Raw genomic sequence first — 26,525 nt, 5'->3', positions numbered from 1 at the left:
TCTTAACAACTCTGTGTCTTTAAAAGTAACTTCATTTAGAAAAGCTTGACTTGGTTATAAATACTCTATAAAAGGTTTTAAGCGTTGAAAAACACTTACATTTATACTAATACATCAATACTACCATAATTCATGGATTAATCTAATCATGTTGAAGATGACTATTTCTTTTTTACATCGAAAAAAAGAAACTTATTTAAGAGACCTTGTTCATTTTCAAAATCTGAGACGTTGGAAGTAGAAACATTCTATGACAAGCAAGAAAACAAGAGACACAGAGGTTCGCTTATTACAACACGAAGTTGATGTTCACAACATGAGGAAGTTGAGGTTGTATTGATCTAGTTGTATTTTTTTAAGCCGAGTTTGAAAGCCAACATGTGCAGTAATAGTCCAAAGTAGTTGAGCCTGTATGCGAGTTTCAGAAACTCTAGCTTGAACCGACTCCAAGGAGGGTACCTTGGTTCAATTTCAAGGAACAGCTTTCTGTGCATCACTGCTTTTTCATGGCTGAAAGTGTCAAAAGAGTACTTCCCATGGTACCTTCCAAAACCACTCTGCCCAACACCTCCAAATGGTAATGTATCACATAAAAACTGCACACACAGAGAAAGTATTAATTACCAGATTCCTTTGCATTATGATTTTCTTGATAAAAAGGAAAATTAAGTTAGATGAAAGCAGTACTTGAACCAAGGTGTCATTAAATATGACACTTCCTGAGGATGTTTCTGATACAATTTTTCTCTTGAAAGTTTCATCTTTGGTGAAGGCATAAATGGCAAGAGGTTTCGGTTTTGCATTGATAAATTCAATGCTTTCTTGAATTTTATTCAGCTGCACAGATGCCAAGTGCAAGAGTTGAATGAGGCAACGAGAAAATATAACTGAAAACATGAAATTATGGGATTGCCATGCTCACTGTGATTATAGGAAGCAGTGGACCAAATATTTCTTCTGTCATTATCTGAGAATCTAGTGGAGGATCTAGCAAGATTGTAGGCTCGATGAACCTAAAAAAGGTTGAAAGAAACTGCTCAATTGAAAGAAAACTAATTAACCACTTCCACTTCTATTTCCCAGCATAACTTACAGGTTTTCTTCATCGATCAAACCACCATGAACGATGGAAGCAGCGACAAGAGGTTCTTTGAGAAGATTGCGTATTCTCTCAAAGTGGTGCTTGTTTACTATTCTGGAAATTACTTTTGACTCCGCCGGGTTTTCACCATAAAATCTTCTGATTATCTTCTTTAATAGCTCTATCTAGAAGAAAACCACCAACTTTCTATTACAAAACAAAAATCAATAAAAAGTAGCAGCTTCTGATTGTGATGAATACCAGAGAATATGATAAGTTCTCCTCAACGAGCAAATAGTCTATTCCTATGCAAGCTTGTCCACTGCAAGGTCCCCACTTTCCTCCTATAATTCTTTTCACTGCCAACTTGATGCCCATAAGTGTGCAGAGCAAAGCAAACCCAATTAGACATTGAAATCGAAGAATTTGGATTCTCTGATATACTTGATATACTGTTTTAAAATACACTAATTCACACATTAATCTTTTAAAATATACTAAAAATTTATAAATTTTTAAATATCAACATCAATATATTATTAATGCTCAGCAGCAAAGAACAGTACTGCACTAAAAAACTCATTGAAAAATTTGAATTTGAAATTGAATGAATGTTGCAAGCATAATAACTCATGTGAACTACCTTAAATTCTGAAGGATTGGGAAGCGAATCAAGTATGGCAGGGCATTTTCCACCCAACTCTAGAGTAACAGGAGTTAAATTCTTTGCAGCAGCAGACATGACCATGCTTCCCACACTTGGACTTCCTGAAAATTTCATACACCAAGAACAAATCAGTTTGTAGCTGTCTTTGTGTTGAAACTTTCACATTAAAATGGGTGCAAACTTTATTAAGTCAGTTTTGTGAGATTAATTAGACTTAAATTTTTTTCTTAACATGAAATAAAGTCGTGGATTTATTTTAACAAAATTTATTTATTAAGTTTATGGTTCTATCTGTCATCGTATCGTTATTAAATTACTCGTTAATATTTAGTCTCACGTATCAAATATATATACCTGACACAAGTAAATGAAGTAGTCTAAAATTATTTCGGAGAGAAAATTTTCTAAATACAGGGTTGGTATGGAGAAAATACCAGTGAAGAAGATTTTGTCCCATTTTTGCTGCAGTAGTTGTTCACAAACAGTTGATCCACCCTCAATGACCTTGATGGCATTAGAGTCCAAGTACTGAGGAATGGTATTGGCAAGGAACTCAGAGCAAGCTGGAGCTTGCTCTGAAGGTTTTATCACTACAACATTTCCAGCAGATATTGCCCCAATTAATGGATCCAATGACAGCACTGCATAAACATATGTATATATTAACAGTTGTTTCTTAAGTTTAAAATACCGAAGTATAATATGAAGCATTGCTGAACTTCTAGTGTTACACAAAATTCTTAGGAGTTAAAAACTTTCTTAATAGGCAAAATATCATTTGTGGTTCTGTAATCAAAAGAAAACCATCGTTTTTAGACCTTGAAAGTTCAAAATACTTACACATTAGTTATAAAAGTAGAACAGAAAGTGTTTGTTATTATTTTATAATCTTTGAATTTAACTTCTTGTCATCACTTTAATTCTTAAAAAATATTAATATTATCAGTTATATCACACACGAGTTTTTGAATTTAGTACGAAAGTAAGGATCCGGTTACACTATTGTGTGGAGTTTTATTTTTTTCTAATTTTATTGCTTTCAAATATTAAAGAAACAATGATTCAATCAAAATTTGTTATTTATTCTAGTAAAAATTAAAAGATGTATAGTTGAAAAGTTCTCTAGCAATAAAAAATATGTTTTAGATATGAATAACACTATTTGTTTTCTAGATGTGTAATTTCGACCGGAATTTAGTTTCACTAAGAAAAAAGTAAAATTTAATATATAAATATAAAATGTGGAAGAATTGAGTCCATCTACCATTTGATAGCAAATTGGTTTCTGAAACTTTTTAATTTAATGAAAACTTAATCGTAAAAGATACAATTTATTATCAAATGTGTTAACATTACTACTTTAAGAATAAGATGATTTCATAAAACTCAGAAACAGTTGTCTCCCTCTTTACACTTTTCAAAAGCTAAAAGTAATTTTCATTTTCTTCAGAAACTAAGTTATCCCCTGCTAAAATATACAAGGACAAAACTCATGATTTAGCATGGCTGACACATAGTGTATGGAAACTGGTTCATGAATAATTCTGAAACTAAAGGTAAGGATTAAAAATATATGTTATATACATACTAGAGAAAGAGAAAACATGGGTTTGTTAGGAATTTTTAAGACTCACTGATTGGGAAGTTCCATGAAGAAAATATGAGAACCACACCCAGGGGTTCTGAGAACACTTCTCCTTTAGCTGGAAAGAAAAGCAAAGGGATGTCACTCTGGAACGATAAAAAAAAATGTTAATTGCTGACTTAGGTCATGACAAGAAAATTCCGGAAGAAAGGCCAGAAAACAGTGAATAGAACCATAACAACGTCAATGAATACATTATCAGAAATACAAAATATGAAGAAAAAAAGTAAACAGGATAATCTACCTTTTTAGGAGCCATCCATTTCTGAACACAGCTCAAAGATTTGTTGGCTGATTTTTCTACCCCTCCAACCTACAGAAAATCAATGAACGAGTGAAAGAAGGACCCAGCAGCACAGTTCAAAGACTAAAATACAAACAAGCTAAATAGATCAACTTTTAACTAAGACTGAGATGATTAAAATAACAGAAAAAAAGTTGAAGTGTTTGATTAAACCTCATCACGGTAAGCCTCAGCAGGGTGCTTTCCAAGATCTAGATGAAGGGCTTTGAATATAGCATCTTCGTTTTCATGAATAAGGTCTAAGATACCTGTGAGCTGGTTTTTCCTCCATGTTACACTTTTGGTTTTTTCAGTCTTGAAGTATTCCCTCAAATCTCTTACTATCTCTTCCATTTCCCTACCCATTTCCATAACAATTCAGTTTTGTTCAAGTATCAATTTATTGCTTTTTTGTTAATTTATTTTTCTCAACGCTATGGACACCATATAGTTGGTGACTTCATTAAATGCTACTGTATGTTGTTGAGATACCTAACCAAGTTGTTTCTTGTAATAGTGTAGTATTAGTAGTAATAAATCCACTTTCAAACCGACTGTTGATGGACGTTAGACAAAAGTTTTGGTTTAGGAAAAGATGGATTATTATTATTATGTTCATTTTCAACTTCAAAGTGGATAGATGTTGAAAAAAGTTTTGAAACAGAGGAATTCTTTTTCTATGTATTAGTAGTATAAGACAGCAAAAACAATTTGTCCTCACGGAAATCAATATTAAAGTACATTTAATAGAATTATATATATATATATATATATATATATTGTAAAATAAATGATCATGTAATAATAATGGATTAATGCTTAATATATTATATTAATGAATTTACCATCTTTTATATTTATTATATATTAATATAAAAAATAAGATATTAAAAGATTTCTTTTATTATTCATGTTTATGTTTGTTGACAATTATTAAAAAAAATTGATATTTTAGTTTTTTGACATTATTTATATTTTATATTTATATTTATTTTATTGTCACATGTACATACAGTTAAATAATATTTAATAAATTATTATTTTAATTCTTAAATACTACTATTTGTAAGCCCCATTTCTTTCAGCTTATGAGTTTTGGGTCTGGCCTTTTCGTAGGCTAAAGGCCAGCTTTGTAGGAAACCCTTGTACTCTTGCAGCTTACTCACTTTTACTTGTCCCCTTTTCAGAAACTGTTCCCCCCTCACTTACTCTTGAACTCCAGTTAGAGCTCTGCTAGGGCATAAGTTCCCTTTCTTTCCAGCTAGCTATTCTGCTTAATACTCTCAGGTAAGTTGAACTTTAACTTTATCCTTCCTCTTTTCCAGTTAAAAACTCTGGTTTCGTCTTAGGTTCTCCCTAATACCCCATTCTCAATTTCGTGAGTGTTCGTTTTCAGTTCTGTAGGTTGCTCCAGAACTCGTTTGCTCTTGCTTGGGTTACCGTTCTCTGTGTTAGTATCCCAAAAAGGTAAGGGAAGCTAGAACTTTGAGTTTTGAAGTCATTTTTGCTCATTCATGGTCTGTTTTTGTGTGACTGGTGTTTGACTGATATCGATGGGTGTATGAATCTATTATTTTTGTGTGTATGCTTGGTTGAAAATGGTAGTGCGTGTGCTAACAAGTGAGGAACCTGCTAATCTCGCCCAAGCGAGTGACCCTCGCCTAAGCGAGAGTAGCAGGGACTCACCCCTGGATTCCAGCTCGTGTTGTCGCCTAGGCGACTATTTTTTTTTATATTTGGAGCGAGGCATAGTCTCGCTTAGGCGAGACGCTGTCGCTTGAGCGAGAACCCGCTGGAAACTTGCAGTGGCCACTGTTGTGCTCTCGCCTAGGCGAGAAGGGGTCGCCTGAGCGAAAGGAACCCTTTCGCCTGGGTGAGGACCTTTAGCTTGGGCGAGAATCCGTGACAGGGGCTGTTGTGTTAGCTGATGTGACTCGATGCTTGTGTTAATTATTTTCTTTGCTCATAGTATGTGGTCATGCTTGGTATGTATGCCTGAATGGGACTGGAATGAAAGTGTTGTTATGTAATAAGCTATGATTTCATTGGATTGAACGTTGGTATGCATGTGATAAGTATGAAATAAGAAACATGATATATTTATTGGTGGAATTTCATGAGAATTGGGTGATTGTAAGGCATGTGGAATGTGTTGAGGAGGGAGTTTCATGGGAAACTCTTGGTGACATATATATATGCCTAGTGTATACCTTGATATAGGAGATGTCTAGATAAAGGAGGGTATCCTGAACTCTAATAATTGTTCACGCTCACGTAGAGCAGAATGGTTAATGTGGTGAGAGTGGCAGGAGGTCCTAGTATTGGGACATATTGGACCCAAGACAATAGAGGATTAACCCTGTGTGTGGTTGGGTGAATACCCCTTGCGTCTAGACTCTGCAGAGTTTAGAAACCAGCACAGACGCATACTTCCTTTAGAATCCTATATCAAGTGTATGATCCGGATATCGAGTCGTAGTAACTGCATTTGATTGTGCTCACATGATCTGAGTGTTTTCTAGTTAAATGTTAATAATTTGTCTTGCCTTGTACATGCTCTATAATTTGTTAAAGAATATTTTCACACTAGCTTACCCTTTTATCTTCGTGTTGTGCTTGTTTCGTTTTCTCTTTTGCGATGATCACCCTGTTGGTGAGAGCAGATGGGAAACACGACGAAGGTGGACCTGATGGTAACAGTGGTGCGGTGTAGAGGGCCATGTCACCTTTGGCTCTTGGGAGTAGTTTTTATGGCATCGTGCCTTTTGTCATTCCTAACTCTAGAAGTCTTACTTTTGTGTAACTGCTGAACCCCTGTGGTGTATGTTTTGTTAGAGGCATGGACGATAGATATGCCCCAATTTCTTTAGATACTTCTTGGATGACTGTAATGATAAATCCTGATGTGTATTATTTCTTCTTATGACTCTTTTATTCCATTAATTATGCGATACTTTATTTAGTAGAATATCACATGTGATTCTTATAAACATGTATTTATTGTGATAATAATGTTTATTTTATAGTAAAAAAATGTTGATTACGTAATGATCAACATTCTGTCATCTATTAACTATAATTAGGCAAGGTTAGAATTGATATATACATATATATATATATATATATATATATATATATATATATATATATATAAAAGTGAGCATTAAAATAAAATAAATAAGTTATGATATTAAAGTATACATCATTTAGTTATTGCATATTTATTATCTTTTTTTATGTGATTTAAGTATTGGAGTGGTTTTGAGGTGTATTATTTCATATGTTATGTTGATAGAATGATACATAATACATTTGTGTTAAAAGTTCAATACAAAAACTGAGGAGAAGTTAGAACTTTTTATCAATCAGATTTCAAACATAGCAACAATAAAAAGAAATATCATCTCTTTCCCTTTAGTACAAGTTCTGCTTTAACGTGTTTTGAATTAAAACTGTGTCATGAATTCACTTTCTAATATTGTAGGATTTGATCATTTTTTTTTCTTTTTTTTATGACATCATATTTTTACCTTATACAAAATAAAGTTTCCTCTTTTACAAACTAAGGATTAGCCGGCAAAATTATCTTTTATATCAAACTATAAATGGGACTATGTATTAAACAATATTGAATTCATCTGCAGGTTCAATTCCATAGAATGTGTTTAAAATAAAAAATAACCAAATTCTGTGCTAACCTTTACGTTGTGAATAATTAAAGAAATGTTAAAATACTTCTTTAATCATCGTTTTTTACCGAGATTTGAGTTTGACCCTCATATTTTTATCAGTTTTAATTACGTCCACAATTTTTGTAAGTGAGTAATAATTATGTCATTTTCATTACTATGAAACTAACATCGTTAAGTATGTGTCACGTGTCAGCTCTTCATTTTTTTTATTTTTTTAAATGTTCTTTTATTTTTTCTAAATATTTATGTCAGTGTCACGTTTGTAGTGTGTCACCTGTGAATCTAGTATGGTGACAGGAATCAAGATATTGTATGAATCTTATTTTGATCTTGATATTTGTTAATTTGATTTGATTTCAGTCTCAAATTTGTTAAAAATTTTCAATTTCATGCTCTCAAAATTTAGATCAAATTTAACTTTTATATAGATGTTATGATTATTTTTATTAAAAGTGATACTTTTATTAAATATTTTGATAATATTAAGTTTATTTAATATTAAAATTTTAAATACATTTTTTTAACTTGTTATAAAATTGTTTTAAATTTTACATTTGAATTTATAAAATTGTTATTTTTAAGCCAACTTTAACATTTGTAAAGATATTGTTGATATATAATGTTATACAAATATTTCGAATATAAATTTATTAATCTATATATTTATAATTTTAAAATAAAATGTAATTAGAGTTTAATGTAAAATATAAATTTAAATAAACTAAATATTATTAAAAATATGTAATAGAAATATCACTTTTAATAAAAATATCATCATAACATCTATATAAAAGTTAAATTTGGTCTAAATTTGGGGTGCATGAAATTGAAAATTTTTAAAAAATTTTGGGACTGAAATCAAATCAAATTAACAAATAGACGACCAAATTGAGATTCATATAATAACTTTGACATGTGTCACCATACTAGATTGACACATGACACGTGGCATAAATACTTTTTTTAAAAAATTTAAAAAAGAAAATGAGGAGCTGACACGTGAAATATATTTAACTGTGTTAGTTCCACGTACTAAGAGAAATGACCTAATTGTTATTTATTTACAAAAATATAAATCTAATTGAGATTGATAAACATATGAGGACTAAATTGAGATTTTGATAAAAAACAAAAATTAATGGAGTATTTTAACCTTTAAAAAAAAAGGCACCAAAAGTCCTCAAAACAATTCCAAGTCACGTATACTAGAATACACAAAAATATTATGGGCTTTTAAGTCCATAAACTTTAGAATTATACGACATCCACATTTTACTGGACCAAGACCAAAAAAAACAAAGCCCAAGACGTAATTTCCTTTCGTAATCACATTTTTTTTTTTGTAAGGCACTCAAGGTACACTAAAACTTGTTCGTAGTTATGGCTTTATATTTATTGCAGAGGGCGATAGAAGAGATAACTCCGAAGACGGAGCTTGAGAAAACATAAGGAAAAGGAAACGGAAACGGAGATATAAAAAAAAAAATTAATTATTAAATCTTGACAATTTTTTCTTATAATTTTAAGTGTTATTTTTTTAAGTAATTTTTTTTTATTCTTAATATTCTAAAATTATTTAAAAGATTTTTATTATTTTAAAATCATTTAAAAGATGTTATTTCATGTTATAAAAGAAAATGTTAAAATTTAATAACTAAAATTTAATAGTTAAAATGGTACATACAAAAATAATGAACCCTTATCAACTTTCGATTGTGAGCAAAACAATGCAGACAAGGGTACAAGCATAGGATCAAAGACAATAACTATGTGATATGAAGGTGATGCGAAGATTGTGGACTCATTTGTTTTCTTTAGTCAGAAAACTTTCTCAAATCAAGAAATATGCATCAAATGTATTATAAGTTTGTGAGATATTAAAAACCAAGAAGGGTGGGTAAAAAATTTATATTTCTATATCCAATCCATAATTAACATTATGCTAATTTTTAATCGGTATTAACATTAATTTAACAAAAAAAATCATATTGAATCTATTTAAATAATATAAAAACAGATTGAAAATAATAAATAAATAAAATTACATTAAATAAATTGCATAAATATTAGAATAAAAAAAGCTATTAAATCTTTAATATACAAGTGTTAACTAATTAAATGAATGGAGATTCTTTATTATCTTGTCAGTTATACGCGTTATACGGAGAGTCCAAACATTTAGAATGTCACTGATAATTTTATTTGTAGTTTTTTTTTTCCTATCTAATAGGTACAAGTAACATACACAGTTATGTTCGATAATTTTTTTATCTAGAGATAATTAGAGGAATATTTACCCCTTATATTTAGATATTGAAAATTAATTTTGGAGGTTAACCATAATTCTTTTATAAATTTTTACTTAGCTATCTAAAAAATGTTATTAAAAGTGATTATCATCATTACATTACATGCATAATATTACATTGGAACAATAATGTTAATAGTTACATTTTCATTCACAAATTTTTATTTACAGTCGTTTCATTTTAAGTGATATTAACAAATACAATAAAGTTATTCTTCTTGTTAAGCAGTAAGAATTCTAATTAAATATAACGAATAGTGGCAATTCCATTACAGGAGAAAATTCTAAGAATCCCCATGAAGGAAAGAAATTGATGCAATCTGTGTTATGAATTAAATTACAAAAAGATTAAAATAATATTTGTGACTACCATAAATATAGATAATTTGGATAGAATTAAATTTTCAATTGATTAAAATATACAGTTTTTTTCTGGATGCTATTAAATTTCATTAAGAAAAACTTTATAAAAATTATTTTGATTCTTACCAATAAAAATATGATTACCTAAGATTGCAAAAACCAGGACAGATGAAGTAAATGATATTCTTGCAGCATAGTGTTCCAGTATTCTTAATGGCTTTTAAAGAATATTTGTACATCTCATGTTTTATATTTTATAGGTAAATTATGATTGTAAGAAATTTGTTAAAATAGTGAAATACTTTTAGGTAATTAAAATATTTGTACTTTCTCTTTTTTGAATTTTTATATTTTTTCTTAGTTATTTTTAATATTATAAACTATTTAACAGTGAGAGTCTTCTAAACTACCCCTCTAGATAGAGTATAGCCCATTTTTAATTACAAATGTAAATTGAATTTAGTATTAAAAATGAAATTATTATTTAACAAAACTAAATTATAAATATCGACAAGAAAAAAGTTACCCAATTAACAATAATTCATATTTTTTTTAATCACATTCAATTCGTAGAAGGGAAAATAATTTATGATAATTTAAATTAATTTTTAAAAGGGAAAATAAGATCTTATAGTATTTTTTAAATATAGAAATAAATTAGGCATAAACCCAATAAAATCTTTTAGAAAACCTCCTCTCATAAAATCCTTTCCTTTATGTAAATTGTAACTCTTAAGAACATTCCTTCTATCTTCAAATTTTTAATTTAACTTTCATCTTTTTTAAGATCGAAAACCGTAGAAATGTTTTTCTTGATAAGTATCATGAAAGTCTCCGATCAATTTCTTTATTTGGGTGTCAATTTTTTCCTTCCTTTGAACTTCAATCTAATTCGTATGCATGCAACTTTTCTTGGTTGCATGTAGCGTTTTATGTCCAAACTGAGTATATATCATCCTATACGTTGAATGGTGTGATCCAATCGTCAAATTAATGTTTCTTGGTGTAGATAAAGATCCTTTGAGTTGTGAACTATGTGGGACGTACTAAAGCCAGGTGGGTAAGGAAAGTTAATCATTTTATCTATGTGTGATTTATGTTTATAATTATATGAATAAAAATTTGGGATACATGTATTCTAATTGTGAAAATATTAGTGTGGAATATTAAACTTAATTGTGTATGTGATCTACTGAGTGGAGATATGTAGAATTGTTTGGAGGATAATTTGCTCAAGAAAAGTCTAAATGTTAGACTTGTTAAACTGTGAAAGAGGAAAGAAAATATGCTTGGGATTGTTGAGTCATGTATCAATGTACAGTAATGGTATTGAGAGAGGGTGGGTTATGGCTGCACTTTTGCCTCTAAATAGATTATAATTGAATATATATGATGAAATGGAATCTCTATGTTAGACTTGCAATAGAACAAGAATCATTTAATGTGTTTTGATCTTTTGAGTAGTTTGAGAATGAATTTTATGCCACTAATGATATATGTAATTGGTATACAATACTTTTAATGTGAATTTTGTTTGATTTCAGTCCACGTAGAAAATATAGGATTTTGTGAACTTTGTTGGGATTAATATTGTGAGATTTGAGTCCATGTAGTATTTTCAAGGGAAAATTACTACTATTGTATGTATGTCAAAGTGTATTGAAAGGTGATTCCGTAAATGAGACTATCATGACTCTACTAGTATCTGAATGATATTTAGATGGTGAGAGTCAAAGGATGACTTACATAAAGAAGGACCTAGGTGGTAAGAGTCAGAGGAGGCTTCACAAAGTAGACAGTAAGATATGAAAAATGAAAAATGATCATGTTTAGGGAGCCAGTGAAGTTAACCATGTCATGACTTGGTGAAAAGTTGAGATTTTGGATGTGATTATAATATGGGTAATTTGGAAGTAAGAGTGACAGGTGCATAATCTCATGAGTCTATTCAATACACTAGTCTTTCAGTAACAAAGTCTCGAGTTATGTGTTGTTAGTGTTGTTAGATGATATGAGGATTGTAGATTGACTTAGAGCTAGTTGGGTTGAGTCATATTTATTGATTTATTATTTGAGTGGTTGTGTTGATAAATGTGGTGATGAATTAGATAAAGCCATAATGTGGGTTGAATTAGATTGTTTGAGTTATTTTTGATCTAGCACTAAGATGAAGCATTTGATGAAATATTTGTTTAAGCCATGCAGGCTGATTTGAGTTTGAGATAATAAATTTGAATTATTTTAGCTATGTTTAGAATTTGAAATTTTTTTTCTTAAACACCTTTTATAAATACATTAGCTTACCCTTTCTTACTTTTTGTTTGTTTGGTTTTATCTTTTTTTGCGATGATCATATACTAGTATACATGAGCAGATGAAAGCACAGGTAACTGTAATAGCACAAGAGCTGGGGGGAAGGTCCAGTGAAAATCTAGAGGAGTACTTTAAACTAAGAGACAATGTGTAATTAATTTTGGGAATTTGAATTTATTGGATGTTAAAAAACAATCGAATTTGAATTTATTCTATTATTATATAATATTTAATAACTTTTTTTACACGCTAGTAATTAATATACTTGAAAGTATGAATATAACTAAGAATAAATTTATTCCTTTTGAATAGAAATGAAATAATGATTTAACAGAATTAGTTCAATGAATATTTATCATAATAACTTTAATACATGCACACAAGTATACAAACTTACATGGAACTTTAATTGGAAAACATAAAAGTTATATGAAAGCAATTAAATAAAGTATTAATACATTTAAATTTTGTCTTATTGTTTTATAGCAAATAGTTACATTTTAATGACACTTAATAAATCTGTTCTGACTTTATAAATATTGATAACTGTAATATTAATAATAATACCTTTGGTAGATTCTTAAACGTACAAAGCTATTAGTTATGTCAATAAATTTATATGAATTTCGAAATGGAAAATAGAACAGTTGTCTGAAAGCAATTAAATAAAGAATTCATACATTTAAATTTTGTCTTATTATTTTATAGCAAATAATGTATATTATAATAACATCATTAAACATGTTATGGCTTTATAAACACTGATATAAATAAATTGAATACACGCACACAAGCATACAAAACTAATCAGTTATGCAAATAAATTTACACAAAATTTGAAATGGGAAATAAACCAGTTGTCTGAAAGCAATTAAACAAAGTATTAATACATTCAAATTTTGTCCTCCTATTTTATAGCAATCAATGTGTATTTTAATAACACTAATTAAATATGCTCCAGCTTATTCTAACAACATTCTTGAAATTTAAGATTAAATCTTACAGAGAGACTACTTTGATATTTAATAATAATAGTAATAATAATATTATGATAGGAGATAGAAAAAATAATATAAATTTGATTTTCAGAAGAATCATTTATAAATCTAAAATTATTGTAATAAATTATTTAATTTATTAAATTTAAAAGGGATTAAATATAGATGTTAAATTAAAATTCGTGTTTTATAATATATTTTACTCTTAAATTTTAAAAATAAATGCATATAATTTTTTTTACATAAAATTTGTTAAATAGTATTTTAAAGTGATATTTAAATTGAAATATATCAAAACAATATAAATACTTCAAACTTCATTCTAAGTTAAAATGATTATATTTATTATTTTTAATATTTGAAAACTGATTTTATTTTAATATTTAAATTTAAGATTAAAACATATTTTATTTATTAAAAAAATAAATACACAATGCAGCTACCTATAATTTAACTTTTAGTCATTTAAGAATAGAGGTGGATATGTTAAATATTTGTAAAAAGTGAAAATGTTGAAAGATGTGGAGAGAGAAATTAAAAAAAAAAGTAATTAATGAACATAAGAAAAGCTTAATTAATACGTAAGTATCCGTTCAACAGAGCATTGTGGTGGAAGTGGTGCAGAGAGGAGAAGGAGGGAATCATTTGTTTCATTTGTGCGAATATGTGGCAAGAAAAGGGAACGATGATGGTCACGAGGTTGTGTGATTTGTGAATGAAACTCCCCACACGTTACCCGCGCTCATTCCCAACTCTAACAATCTCATACTTTAACTCTCACACTCTCTCACCACTTTAATTCTTCACTTTCTAAATATCCATCTATTATCTATCTTTTACAATTCAAAACTCCCTTCACCCCATGGACCCCGTGGAGGTTCACCCTCCTTGGGTTCCCGAGGATGACCTTCTCCTCAAGAACGCCGTTGAGGTACTCAATTCTCCCAAACCCAAACCCTACTCACTCTTCCTCTCTTCAATTTCTACTCAATTGTGATCTTCTTTTTTTTCATCTCTTTTTTCGCAGAGTTAGTAAATTGAATTACAAGTTGACATAGAATTAAGTGATTGCTGTTTGTTTGTTGCTTGCAATGTTCTGGTTGGTTTGATTGTGTTTAATTTTATTAGGCTGGTGCTTCGCTGGAATCGCTGGCAAGAGGAGCTGTTCGGTTCTCGCGGCGGTATTCCTTTAGGGAATTGCAAGATCGGTGGCTGTCTCTGCTCTATGACGGGGATGTTTCCACCAAGGCGGCCCTTGCCATGAGGAATTTGGAGCTGGCCAAGTCAGCTGCTGCCGGTGGTGAAGGAAGTGGTGGTGGTGGTGGTGGGGAGAAGAGGAAATTTCAAAGCAGTGCTGGTGTTGGGAAAAAGATGAAATTTCAAAGCGTTCGCAAGCAGTACTGCAGCATGCAGAAAAAACTTCGCCGGCACCGCAGTGGCGTCATGTCTTCCGAGGTAAAGAACGGGGTGGGGTGTGAGGGTAAAGAGAATGTGGTGGTTGACGGTAATTTAAATAGTGATGTTGTGAATAGTAGTGTAGTTGGTTATGGGAATTGCTTGGGGTCAGAAGGGGTAGAGGTGGGGCAATTGGGTGATTTGGTGAGTGATGTACCTCTGTGGAAAACGATTGAGGATGTTTCTTTGCCTGATTTGCCTGTTCATGTTAGTGTTGAGGGTAAAAGTTGTGTTTCTGAAGGGGGAGTGGATTTGAAAGATGAGTGCGGGAATGGTGGGTTGAAATTGAATGCTCCTGATGCCAAAAGTCTCTCGAACTTGGCAAATGAGGATGAACTTCTCTTTATGAATGTAGAGGGGAAGGAGGTAATGGCTATGGATAAGAATAAGGATAAGCCACGTTATGATAATGTTGATTCACTTCTGTTGAGTTCTTCCGCTGATGTTCCTGTATTGCAGAAGTTGGATGTGGAAGCAAAACTTTCTGTGCCTGGTGGGTGTGTTTCTGATGGGCAGGGAATTGCAGCTAATCCATTAGGTGCCAGTTGTGGTGATCAGCATTTCGTTTCTGATCCAAGAAACAATGCTGCGTTGTCAGCTGTAGCACAAAGTCCTCACTCTGAACACAGCGAGGGATTTATGATCTGTGTGTTGAATACTGAGCACCCTGATATCCCATGCAATGTTAATTTGGATGTGTCCGTCGTAATTCCTGAATTAGCACCTCTAAAATCCCAACCAGTTGTTAAAGAGGCGGGTTTTTCAGAATCTGCTATTAGTAATCAAAGAAGAAATGGACCAGATGGAAGCCTGAAGAAAGAAGCCGTTCTTTCTCAGTCTTTTGCTTCAAAAAATTCAAGCTACAAACCTGTTGTTTTTGGACTGAAAAGTGAAAATCCTGGAAGAAACGCTATAACTGCAGTTTCTAGACAGAGTAACAATGTTGATGTCAACTCAAGTCATGGCAGATCAGTTCGTGCAACTGTGATGCCTGCCTTAGAGGGACATCTGAAACAAGAGGTAAAATGTATTGATCCAAGGGTGTCTTATGATTGAAAAAGTCATCAGGGAACTAATTTATGATTTTACTTAGGAAAATTTCACTGAAGGTGTATCACATAAACAGGACATTGACGCTCCAGCTGCTGCACATGTTAAGGCTGAGGAACATAAAGCTTTATCAAAATCAGAAGCAAAATCATTATCTCTAGATCAGGAAGGAGGTGATATTGAAGATGATGGAGAAGACGATTATGATGATTATTATGGTGATGAACTTCCTTACTTTTCTGATGTTGAGACAATGGTATGTAGAATATGTTGCATTGAATGGTAATTTTTCCCTGTATTTAGTTGTGTTAAGTTATATCTCATATTCTTGATCTTGTCTTCTCAGATTCTTGAAATGGATTTATCTCCAATGGATGAAGATCCAAACGCAAGGAGAGAAGGTAAATCATCTAACTCAAGACAAAACAAAAGTATGACACTTCTCTCTAATGCTTTTAATTTGAAAAGAGAAACTAGTTGCAAAAGGATCCCTACCCCCATGTGAGATCTAGGGAGGCTAATTCTACAAAACATTACCACTGTAAGTGGATGGGTTGTTTCCGTAACTGGAAGTCTAGAGTATATGGCTAACCTGGTCCTAAGGCAGCAAGTCTTACTGTTGTGGTCTAGTTCACCCTCTGCTTAAGGCATTATATTTTTGCTCAAAATTTGTTAAAAGTTGAAGTTAAATGGTTGAATTTTTAAACGAAAATGTAAATTGATAGTTTGGTTTTTTATTTTTTTACCCATGATTTTTGTTTATAATCAAATAAGCTTTCTGTGTTTTAATAATGTTCCAGTTGGTCTCCGCTAAAGTTTCAAACCAAATACCAGCAGTGGCGTTTAAAATGTAGATTCAAATATTGCGCTCTGGTGTTTTTAAACAATTTTCCGTATTGGATTAATCGATGTCTTGGCATTTTAATGATGGTTGTCTTCTAATATTGTAATCTTTTGTTACAGTATTGAGATATCAACATGAAGATAGTAGGAAGACCATCATGAGATTGGAGCAAGGTGCTCAGTCCTCCATGGGAAGAGCCATTAGATCTCATGGTGCACTTGCAGTAGTGTATGGGCGCATTCTGAAGGAATATATTAGAAAAAGCAAGGTGCAATTTTGAATTTGCATCTGTTGTTTTCCTTTAAAATGTGGAATGGTAAATTTTTCCCTATAGTTTCTTCCTCACAAGTCACCGTGATGAATTTTGTGAATTTCCCTTTTGAATATGTTTGATACCGTTTTAAGGAGTGTGTGCATGCTATTGTTATTTCCGCACTATGATTTTTCTGTCATGCATAGTTATGGTCTAGTTATCATTGCATAGCCATTAATGCTTGAGCTCTGGTAATATGGGAAATAAAAATGGTTGTGATTAGTAGATGTTTCATATTTGTTCTAGCTGTTCGATGGTCGTTGAATATTTTATTTCTATTTGTTGAGCCTTTTTGTGGCTTCCAGTGTTTTAATTTAATTTTGTGCAAATCATTGGATTCTGCAGTGACATCGTCTCTGAAAATTTTTTGACCCTTAGTAGAGTGAACTGTAATACATTGAATTTCCACGTCCACAGTATGCCTTAACAGTGAATGTAAATTGTGATTTTTGTGTTTGCCTAATTTGGTACTGCTAATTTCCGGTAGTTTGCGATGCTTATTCCCAATATAAAATATAATTATTTTTCTCAGTCTGTACAATCTGTTTTTGTTCAACAGGTTGTACTTGGCAGAGCAACAAATGATGTACATGTTGATATTGACTTGGGAAAAGAAGGGGAGGAGGTGGCTACAAAAATATCTAGAAGACAGGTAAGTTTTTGGTGCAAAATTTCTTTGCATGCTTGATTTTGCTGATGAAGTTGTTGTTAATCTATTGAGAATGCGATGTTGTTCTTATGGTCTTTTGGTGATTGAATTAAATGCGTTATGATGAAGTCTAGATCCGTATTATTTTCGTTAGACATGTGCCCCATACAGAGCAAGGACTAGAATAATATTATTTTCTCATGGAGTAAATCCAGATATTTTCAAGATCTTCTAAATTTTAAATTTCTTCCACTGAATTTACAGTAGTATGAATAATAAATTATTTTTTATCTTAGGCTTTAATAAAGCTCGACGCAGATGGTTCTTTCATAATTAAAAATCTTGGTAAGAGATCTATCTTCTTGAATGGCAAAGAAATTGCTACAGGACAAGCGCGGGGTCTTGGTGCTAGTAGTGTGATCGAGGTTATTGTTTTTCTTTCTATTTCAAACAACTTTTACATTAAAATGCTGCAGTTTTGTTCTTTACTTTTGGAATATAATAATAATCTGTGGTAAATGAATTCCATGCAGATTAGAGGCATTTCACTCATCTTTGAGACCAATAATAGATGCGTGAAGAGGTTTTTAGAAAATGTGAATGGGAAGATATGAAGATAAAAGGAAGAGGGGAAGGGGTTTGTTTGTAAGAACAGAAACGGCGTCGAATGTTAAGGATTTTAGGGTAGCATTCGTATGCCAGCCAAAAATATAAGTTATACCAGCTAATATTTTATGTTTATGTGTTGTAGATCGAAAGTCAGAAAGTGTACATATAGATAGAAGATGCAAAAGGCCTCAGAGTAGATATATAGTTAATTTGGCAGCTATGCAATGGGAACTTTGTTATTTTGTATGTTTTTTTTTTCCCATTTTGATGTAATAGGTCTTTTTTAATGAAACAGACGTCCCAGCCCCCAAGTAGGAATAATCATCAATAAATAATTATTAAACAATGGTATGGTTTCCCACATTTCTGAAGCTCTCTCTATTTAATATAAGGGTTTTCGATGCTACCTTGTGTCAGTTTTCCATGAGCAATTCTGGATTATGTCTTTTATTATTTTATAAACTTTTCTGTTGAACTTGGAGGACTGAACCTCCCATTTTATTAATTATTGATTTATGGCATTCTCACCTTTCACTGCTTAAAAAATACCCCGGTTGATTTGTCGGAATATCACGTCTTTCAAGATAGGAGAAAAGGTTAAAGAACAGCTTTTGGGCAATAACTTCATCAAAAACCATATGGTGGCACCATGAAGGCTAGCCCTTGTTTTAAACATTCCACCAGCAAGAACTTCAGTAAGTCTGCAGCTCAAGCATATCAATTTATTTTTAAGAGCCAAAAACCACATGGTTTGTATTATTGATCAACTACATGCCTTGCCCCAGTGAGCAACAAAAGAATCAAGTACAAACTCCTTTCCTCGGATTTCTCTATTTCAGTCCTCTTAGCCATATTGGTAGGGGGATCCTATGGTAGGTGAAAATGACCTCAGAAATATTGAGGGGAAGAAGTTACAGAAGATCACTTTTCTTAAGCTGGTTTATCGACATTTAATATACAGAAGAGCTAAGATTTGGAGAAATGAATACGAGAATTAAGATAACACAACTCCAAACAAAAAAAAAGGAATTAGGTAAAAAAAATTAAGATGATTTGTAGGTAATTTTCTGTCTGATATACTCAATCTCATATTACTTGAGAGTTAATATAAACATATTTTATAGCTATAATATGTAAACATGGTCAGTTTTTGCGGTTTTAGTGAAGTACTTTTATATGTAAATATGACTTTAATTTTTAATCATAGATGAAATGGTGATGATTGGGACCTTGAAAAGTTGTCTAGTAATACCTTTCTTCCTTGGCTTCTTGAAGAAGAACTGTGTTTCCTTGTCAAAGAAGCCAATATCTTGCCTCTTATTCTCGCTGTTTGCATCTCCCCAGTGGAAACCGAACAAGCCACCTCCATAATGGTGCATATATGGATAACTCCTTTTATTGTCATATACAAGAATAAATTTTGTTTCTAGTTATACAATATACATAAAGTGCAGAGAAGTAACAATCTGATATTAAGTAATTCCATATTTAAAAGCATTCCATGTCACATGTCACTATCTTCATCTCCTCTTGGACAACTTGCTTTATAAATTCCTAAAAATGTTTTGTAACATTGATTCAGAATAGAGGGATGTTAGTCACTACCTTGGAAACTTTATGAACTACATGTTTAATGATACCATTTCCAGTAAAAGCGTCAATTGCTTCCCATAACTATATTAGTTTATACCTTAGTTATTCCATTCCCAATAGTGCTTATTCTCCCAACAAACATCAGTAGATAATTTGAAGAGTTTGTAAATGAAAAAGTTCGTAACAGGGTATTACTTTTCTACTTTTGTCCTTCATCTTATTCTTGGAATCTTGCTTCCTTGCCATTTCTTGAGTATTTTCAGTACTTACAACCGGTGGATGACTAATTCATTCCTGATCCTGTTATCTTAGTTGAAGCGGTGTCTTCATCATCACATAATAAATCAATGTGATGAAACGCAATGCAGTTTCTCTCTCCTCAGTCTTTGATTTGATCCCTTCATTGCCTTTCTGCAGCGATCAGGTTGCTTAATTAACATAATATATCAAGTTTTTTTCAAGGTTTTAGCCTTCTTGTTTCCCTTAAATACAGAGGTAGTGTCCTCTCTTTCTTATTACAAGAACTTGTGGGGATTCTGATCAATTCATTTTTCCAACAGAACAAGCTATATCACATCGTATCATATGTTTTTTCTCCTTTTCTTCAATGCTTCTTGTTACTTTCTTTTGTATCTCTCTTTTCATCATGAATTATATTTACCCCTTTTTAGAGAGCACTCTCTTTCTCTTTCTCAAATGAGATCTTAACATGGCCTAAAGGGTTAATCTGCTTCATGATGATACATCACTCTCCTCTGGTGGCAAGCACTAGTGGTTAATAGTGGGGTGGTTCTTCAAGACCTTGATGCTTTTCGCTCCAGTCAAGTCGTTTTCACCCTCTCTTTTTACTCGATGCTATGTGCAACAGTTTCTATCATTTATCATCTTGCCATGACGCGCACTCACAACATGGGACATTGTACTGAGACTACTGAATTTTAAATCACCGCATGTTACGTTCTAAGCGCTTTTACTATTATATGGATGTATCGAATGTGTCACACCGCACCACACTCTCCCTAGTTGGACATCAGACACACCCCTTAAAATATACCTTGAATGTTGTTGCATTCACTTTGCTCTCTAGTTTACTTATCATCTTCTTCTCATCTTATGTTAAAAGTTATAGTTAACACTCACTTGTTAGTTCTGATAACAGTAAATTGATTTCTAATCAATTTTGTACATTTTTATGATGTGTGTGAAAGTGCTAGAGACCGCATTATTGAGAGGTTAAACTTTGTAATAAAAATTTTCTAAGGTGTAAGAACTTTAGTTTGAACAAAGTTTTATGATTTTCGTATCTCTTATGGGCAGTGGCGGAACTTGACCAAAAATCTCAGGGGAACCAAATTATATTTATTATATATAAATTATTTTTTTAATTAAAAAAATTAATTTCTTTACATCATTTTTTTTATTCAAATTTCTAATTAGAATTCAATGAAAATAAACTCAATTACCTGTAACAATGAAAATATATGAGATAGGTCATCCGCTTGGTTTTCTACTAAAAAGATAGGACGATAAGCAATATGCAACATCTTTTAATGGCGAATACTCTAACCATGAAGAAAATAAGCTAAACCATGTGTACTGAAATCTTCTTGGATGATCATCTTTAACAGACAACGAATAATTTTCTAGATGCATTTGATATGGACCCCATTTTAGATAAGCCCATCGTACCTTATCAATTTGATTTGGTGGGTATTACCAAATTTGAAGACGCTTACCCGGATCACGTTCTAAAGTATTCTCATGAAGTTTCTCAATTTTAGAGGACGTAGATGCATTTTTTTCATCTTCATCACAAGTTTCCTCTTGAGAAAAGAATCAATTATTTTACTCTTTATCATAATTTTTCTAATATAAATTTGTCACCCCTCACCTATTTACAAAAAAATAAAATTATGAATACCCCAAATTAAATCTTAAAAGCAAGACTCAATATTTTAAGAAAACTAATAACTTCTAAATGATTAGCTTCCCTTACCTTAGAGTAAATTCCTAATCTTGTTGTTTCCTTACACAACTTCAAAGCCTAAAATAGCTCTATTTACACAAAGAAGAGTTTGATCAACAATTAAAGCATGATTTTATGATCTCTAACAGATAGACATATGCCTAGAGCGTAGAAAAGACACATACAAGAGGGAAATAAATTTCTTCAAAAAAAAAGGGAAAAAATGAACTTACTCGAAAGAAGAAATTGTTCCGTCCAAAATGTTCATTAACTCTTCAATTTTGTCGTAGTACAATTTAATTTTGAAAATAATAAGGAATTGACGGTAAAAATTGAGATGAAAATAAAACGAGAGAAAGAGATGGAGACACGGAAGAGAAAAACTAAATAAAAAAGTATAAGAAATTATAATAGAAAAAAAACATAATTTTAAATTTAAAAAAAATCCAAACTAAATTAATATAAATAAAATAATAATATATAAATAAAATAATAATATATAAATAAAACAATAATATATAAGTAAAGTAATAATATATAAATATATTTTTTTAAATATATAAAAAATGAAATAAAATAAAAATCAATTAATATAAATAAAATAATAATATATAAATATTATTTTTTAAATAAATAAAAAATAAAATAAAAAAAATGATTGGGGAAGCCGTGGCTCCACTCTGTCACAACGTTCTTTCGCCACTACTTATGGGTGGTGTATGATTTGCAACATACGTTTGATGAATATGAGTGTCGGGGTGGAGATGCTTGCATGAGATTTTGACATAATCTCTATAGCACTCATGAATACCAAGCACATATGTGATCTAGCACAACACAACGATAACAATAAGGATTGTGGAGGTGTATTGTGATTGATAAACCACTAACACACATCAAATGTCCTTGGTTCATATGGTTTGCTATACCAACTACACTATGTGTTAAGTTTCTCAATCTAAGACTGGGGTTCACATAATTTGTTATACCAACTCTGATTCATTATATTTTATATGAGACCCATAATTTTCTTCTTTCAATTTTTCTTTTCTTATCTTTTGTAATATATGGGGATCGTTATAAAATAAAAACTGGATAAAGTATATTGCAAAATATACTTAGAGGTTGTTGCAGATATTTGCAACCTTTTTCCACGTTGTGGAAACAATAAGATTTTCTCTGCACTGTTGCTACCATTTTTGTGAATGTTGCAGCTCTTTTCTGTAAGGCACGATCGTCAACTTTGGGTTATTACAAATATCCTCTAGAAGCCATGGGTTTTTGGCCATCTTAATCCCCGTCCTCCATCTATATAAATACATGCATTTTGCTTCCTCCAAAAACACAATTCACTTTTCTTCTCTCGTCTCTCTTATTCTATCACCCTCTTATCCTACTTTGTTTATTTTATTATACTGGGTTTTGTTATGTATTTTTTTCAGAGTTCCTTGTTAGTTTTGAAATCCTCAGAACATCCGAGAAATTCCTGGTGTATCCTAGGGAACTTGCACAATACACCACGGATAAGTCCTTAAGGACAATGAATTTACACACCAGGAATCAAGATTTATTACATCTAATCCCAATAAATTGATTTAGCTCTCCATTTTTTTTTTGGAGAACTTAGAGCATACAAAATGAAGAAATAGGAAAGAAATTGGAACCAAAGAGAATATGAAGACTCTTTCCCAAGGCATATAGCAATTGCTATATGCTCCTCAATCACGCATCCCTTTTGCATTTCCACCTCCACTTTGCAACTCCTCTATCTCTTCACGCCCTATGGGGGAAAGAAATTAGAAATGTTTTCTATGACGATTCTAATCCACTTTTCATAATAACTAACATTTTGACATTCTTGTAATAAATTACAAACACTTTCCATGACAATTCTAAATTCACCTGTAAAATTTATTTTAAGTTTAATCATTAATAAAAATAATTAAAAAGTTTATTGTTTTCGCCAACTCGATAATAAGTCTTTTTTTCCTAAACTAGAATTGTATTTGTACAAAAAACTGAAATTTGAATTATACTTCAATTAATCTATTATCCACCAAAAGACTAAACACTAATGTAATCAATGTAGAAAAATTACAATTTCTCATCAAGATATATTCAAAAAATACTCAAAACTCGTAAATAAAAAAGTACCGAAAAATAAAATTGGGAAAAAGAAACACATTTTTAATTCTAATAGAAATTCAAAAAAAAAATCTAACAACACAATAAGAATAGAAAGAAAAAACATACTAACTAAAAGGAGATGGAAAAATTGGTACACACAGACAATATGAGATTCAATAATTTGTCAAAATCCTAAAAATATGACTCTTAGAATAGAAGAAAGTAAGGAGAGACAAAACAAATCATAAAAAGATAAAAGAAGAAAATAGAATACATATTGATTATAAGAGGATAAAAATAATTAATCATTATTTTCTTCGTAAAAAAATTATAATTTACTCAATCAAGGTTTAATACTAATAAAAATTAATAGACACTAATAACTATTTAATTAAATTTTATTCTCAAACATATAAAGTTATAATTAATTTAATATAACTATATTAGTAATAAAATATTCTTTTTGGCTTTTTTTTTTCTTAAACATAATTTTAGAATTAATTTAATAAAAGTATATTAGTACAAAAAAAAATTGAGGATTTTTTTAAAGATAATTTTATAATTAATTTAATAAAAAAATATTAGTAGTAAAAAATATTTGAGGTTTTATTTTTCTGGAGGTCCAAAGCGAGTTCTTTACTTACTTTGAGCTGGGCCTGAGGTGAATAGTGATGGTGCAGATAGGAATTTTCATTGTTTAGCTTCATGTGGTGGTATATTAGTGGAAGTCAGGTTAACTATGTTGGTAGTTTTTCAGTATTTTTAGGGGTACAAACTTCTATTTATTTTGAGTTTATCGGGACATTTATATTTTGAAACATGCTTTTAGGAGAGTTTTTTTAAAGGTTTTGGTTGGAAAATGTTTCTTCTTTTATTTATCATAGTTTTTAAGATCAACTAATGGTTCATTTGAAATCTTAGAAAAAAATAATGTCAATGTTTATATTTTTGTAAATATACAATTTAAAATTTCTTGTGTTTTTTATGTAAAAGTAATTATATTGATAAATTAATTTATTTATTTTTAATTAATTAATTTATTTTAAATTGATAAAGAACGATATAAGTGATTTAATGTTTTATTTCTAAGTATTTATTTAAATTTTTTATGATAAATATAATTTACCTATATTTTATGAAGTATAACTTATATATAAATTTATTATAATTTCTTCGTATTTCATATTATTTTATTCTTTTAATAAATTTTTATATAATAAAAAATAATCGGTAAACTTTAAAATATCACTTGAGATGTAAAATTTCATATGACACTTAAACTTTTTAGAATAGTGAGCACCGGATATCCATAAATATAAATACCATCTTAATTATACTCACCAATATATTTGCTTATTATAGATAGATGTATTATATTTATTATACATTTTTTAGCTGTAGATATTGGCTGCACAAATTTTTTGTCATCCCTCTAAGCGACAAGGCATAATTTAATACTGGAAAAATACGTTTTTAATTATTTGATTTTGGTCAAACTTTATCTTAGTTTTTTATATTTTTTAAATTGATAAAGTTAGCCTTGAATTCAGTGACTGTCACCAAATGTTAAGTTTAAATACATATAATAAAAGAAAAATTATTGATAAGTTAGAAAACTGAGTCAGTACCTTAAGAAAATTTTAGAAGTAGAAGAATTGAAAGCAAGTCTGACAAAGAGAATACAGTAAACAAAAAGCAAATTATTTTACTTAAGACCTATAAGCAACGAAAGTGCGGTTTTTGCGTTAAATGCCAATTTACGTATTTGGGTGTTTTTTCTAAAAGAAATTATAAATTTGGATTAATAATTACTGGGTTGGCAAATTCACTATAAAATTGTCACTCAAATAACAATCTTAGTATTTTTTTTAATATAGAAAATTTAATTTAAGGACAGCTTTTATGTCCATATAACTTTTTCATATACATAATTTTGTCCATATAACTTAAAATATCAAATAAAAATTGAAATGAAATACGATGAATAATTAAAATTATGTTTATATTTTAAATAACCGTTAAATATGTACAATATTTAACACATACATTGATTGAAAGCAGTGTATAAATTATTTAAAATTATTGAAAAAAAATTGAAAAAAGTTAGGGGATAATCTAAATTAGTTTTATAATGAAGGTAGTAAAATGTCACCATATATATTTTTAATAATGGATCTCCAACCAACAAATATTTTGAGGATATCAAAATCTTTATATACCCTACAAAAAAAATTAAATTATAATAAATTTTAATTGTTAAATATTATTAATTATTATAGTAACCAATTTAGATATCAATTTATGAAATAAAAAATTATTGGTTATTAAAATCATCAATTAATTCAAGATTAATTTATTTGATAAGTAGCTAGTAATCAATTTATAAATTAATTATTTTTGTAACTAAAATTCTGGTATCAAATTTTTAAAGACCAATTATAATATTTTTATTTATAAATAATTACTATTTTAATAACTAATTAATTTTTATTTTATAAATTATTATCTAAATTATTTAATATAATAACTAACATTTTTTGTCATCAAAATTAATTATTAACGAAATATT

The 26,525-nt window shown here is 30.2% G+C and overlaps 2 protein-coding genes across 3 annotated transcripts; one reads left to right on the top strand and one right to left on the bottom strand.

The window, feature by feature from the left end:
- Positions 1-213: 213 nt before the first annotated feature.
- LOC114177158 (aldehyde dehydrogenase family 3 member F1) lies at positions 214-4,098 on the bottom strand. Its single transcript, XM_028062413.1, has 10 exons — positions 3,851-4,098; positions 3,638-3,706; positions 3,383-3,479; positions 2,183-2,389; positions 1,725-1,849; positions 1,343-1,447; positions 1,094-1,266; positions 923-1,013; positions 688-837; positions 214-596 (listed from the first exon to the last, which is right to left on the bottom strand). Exons 1-10 carry the CDS (start codon positions 4,046-4,048, stop codon positions 342-344), a joined length of 1,470 nt encoding a protein of 489 aa, XP_027918214.1. The 5' UTR covers positions 4,049-4,098; the 3' UTR covers positions 214-341.
- A 9,857-nt stretch (positions 4,099-13,955) lies between these two features.
- Positions 13,956-18,616, top strand: LOC114178021. 2 transcript variants are annotated; one of them, XM_028063695.1, is made up of 8 exons: positions 13,956-14,281; positions 14,479-15,825; positions 15,932-16,111; positions 16,202-16,256; positions 16,819-16,967; positions 17,572-17,664; positions 17,958-18,086; positions 18,195-18,616. In XM_028063695.1, exons 1-8 carry the CDS (start codon positions 14,213-14,215, stop codon positions 18,273-18,275), a joined length of 2,103 nt encoding a protein of 700 aa, XP_027919496.1. In that variant the 5' UTR covers positions 13,956-14,212; the 3' UTR covers positions 18,276-18,616. The 2 variants fall into 2 exon arrangements, with proteins under 2 accessions (XP_027919496.1, XP_027919495.1); XM_028063694.1 differs by having other exon boundaries at positions 15,899-16,111.
- The last annotated feature ends 7,909 nt before the right edge of the window (positions 18,617-26,525 follow it).

This window comes from Vigna unguiculata, chromosome 3 (assembly GCF_004118075.2).
Source record: "Vigna unguiculata cultivar IT97K-499-35 chromosome 3, ASM411807v1, whole genome shotgun sequence".
NCBI classification, from domain to species: domain Eukaryota; kingdom Viridiplantae; phylum Streptophyta; class Magnoliopsida; order Fabales; family Fabaceae; genus Vigna; species Vigna unguiculata.
The sequence above is the reverse complement of the archived record's forward strand: the minus strand, read 5'-3'. Positions and strand labels throughout refer to the sequence as shown.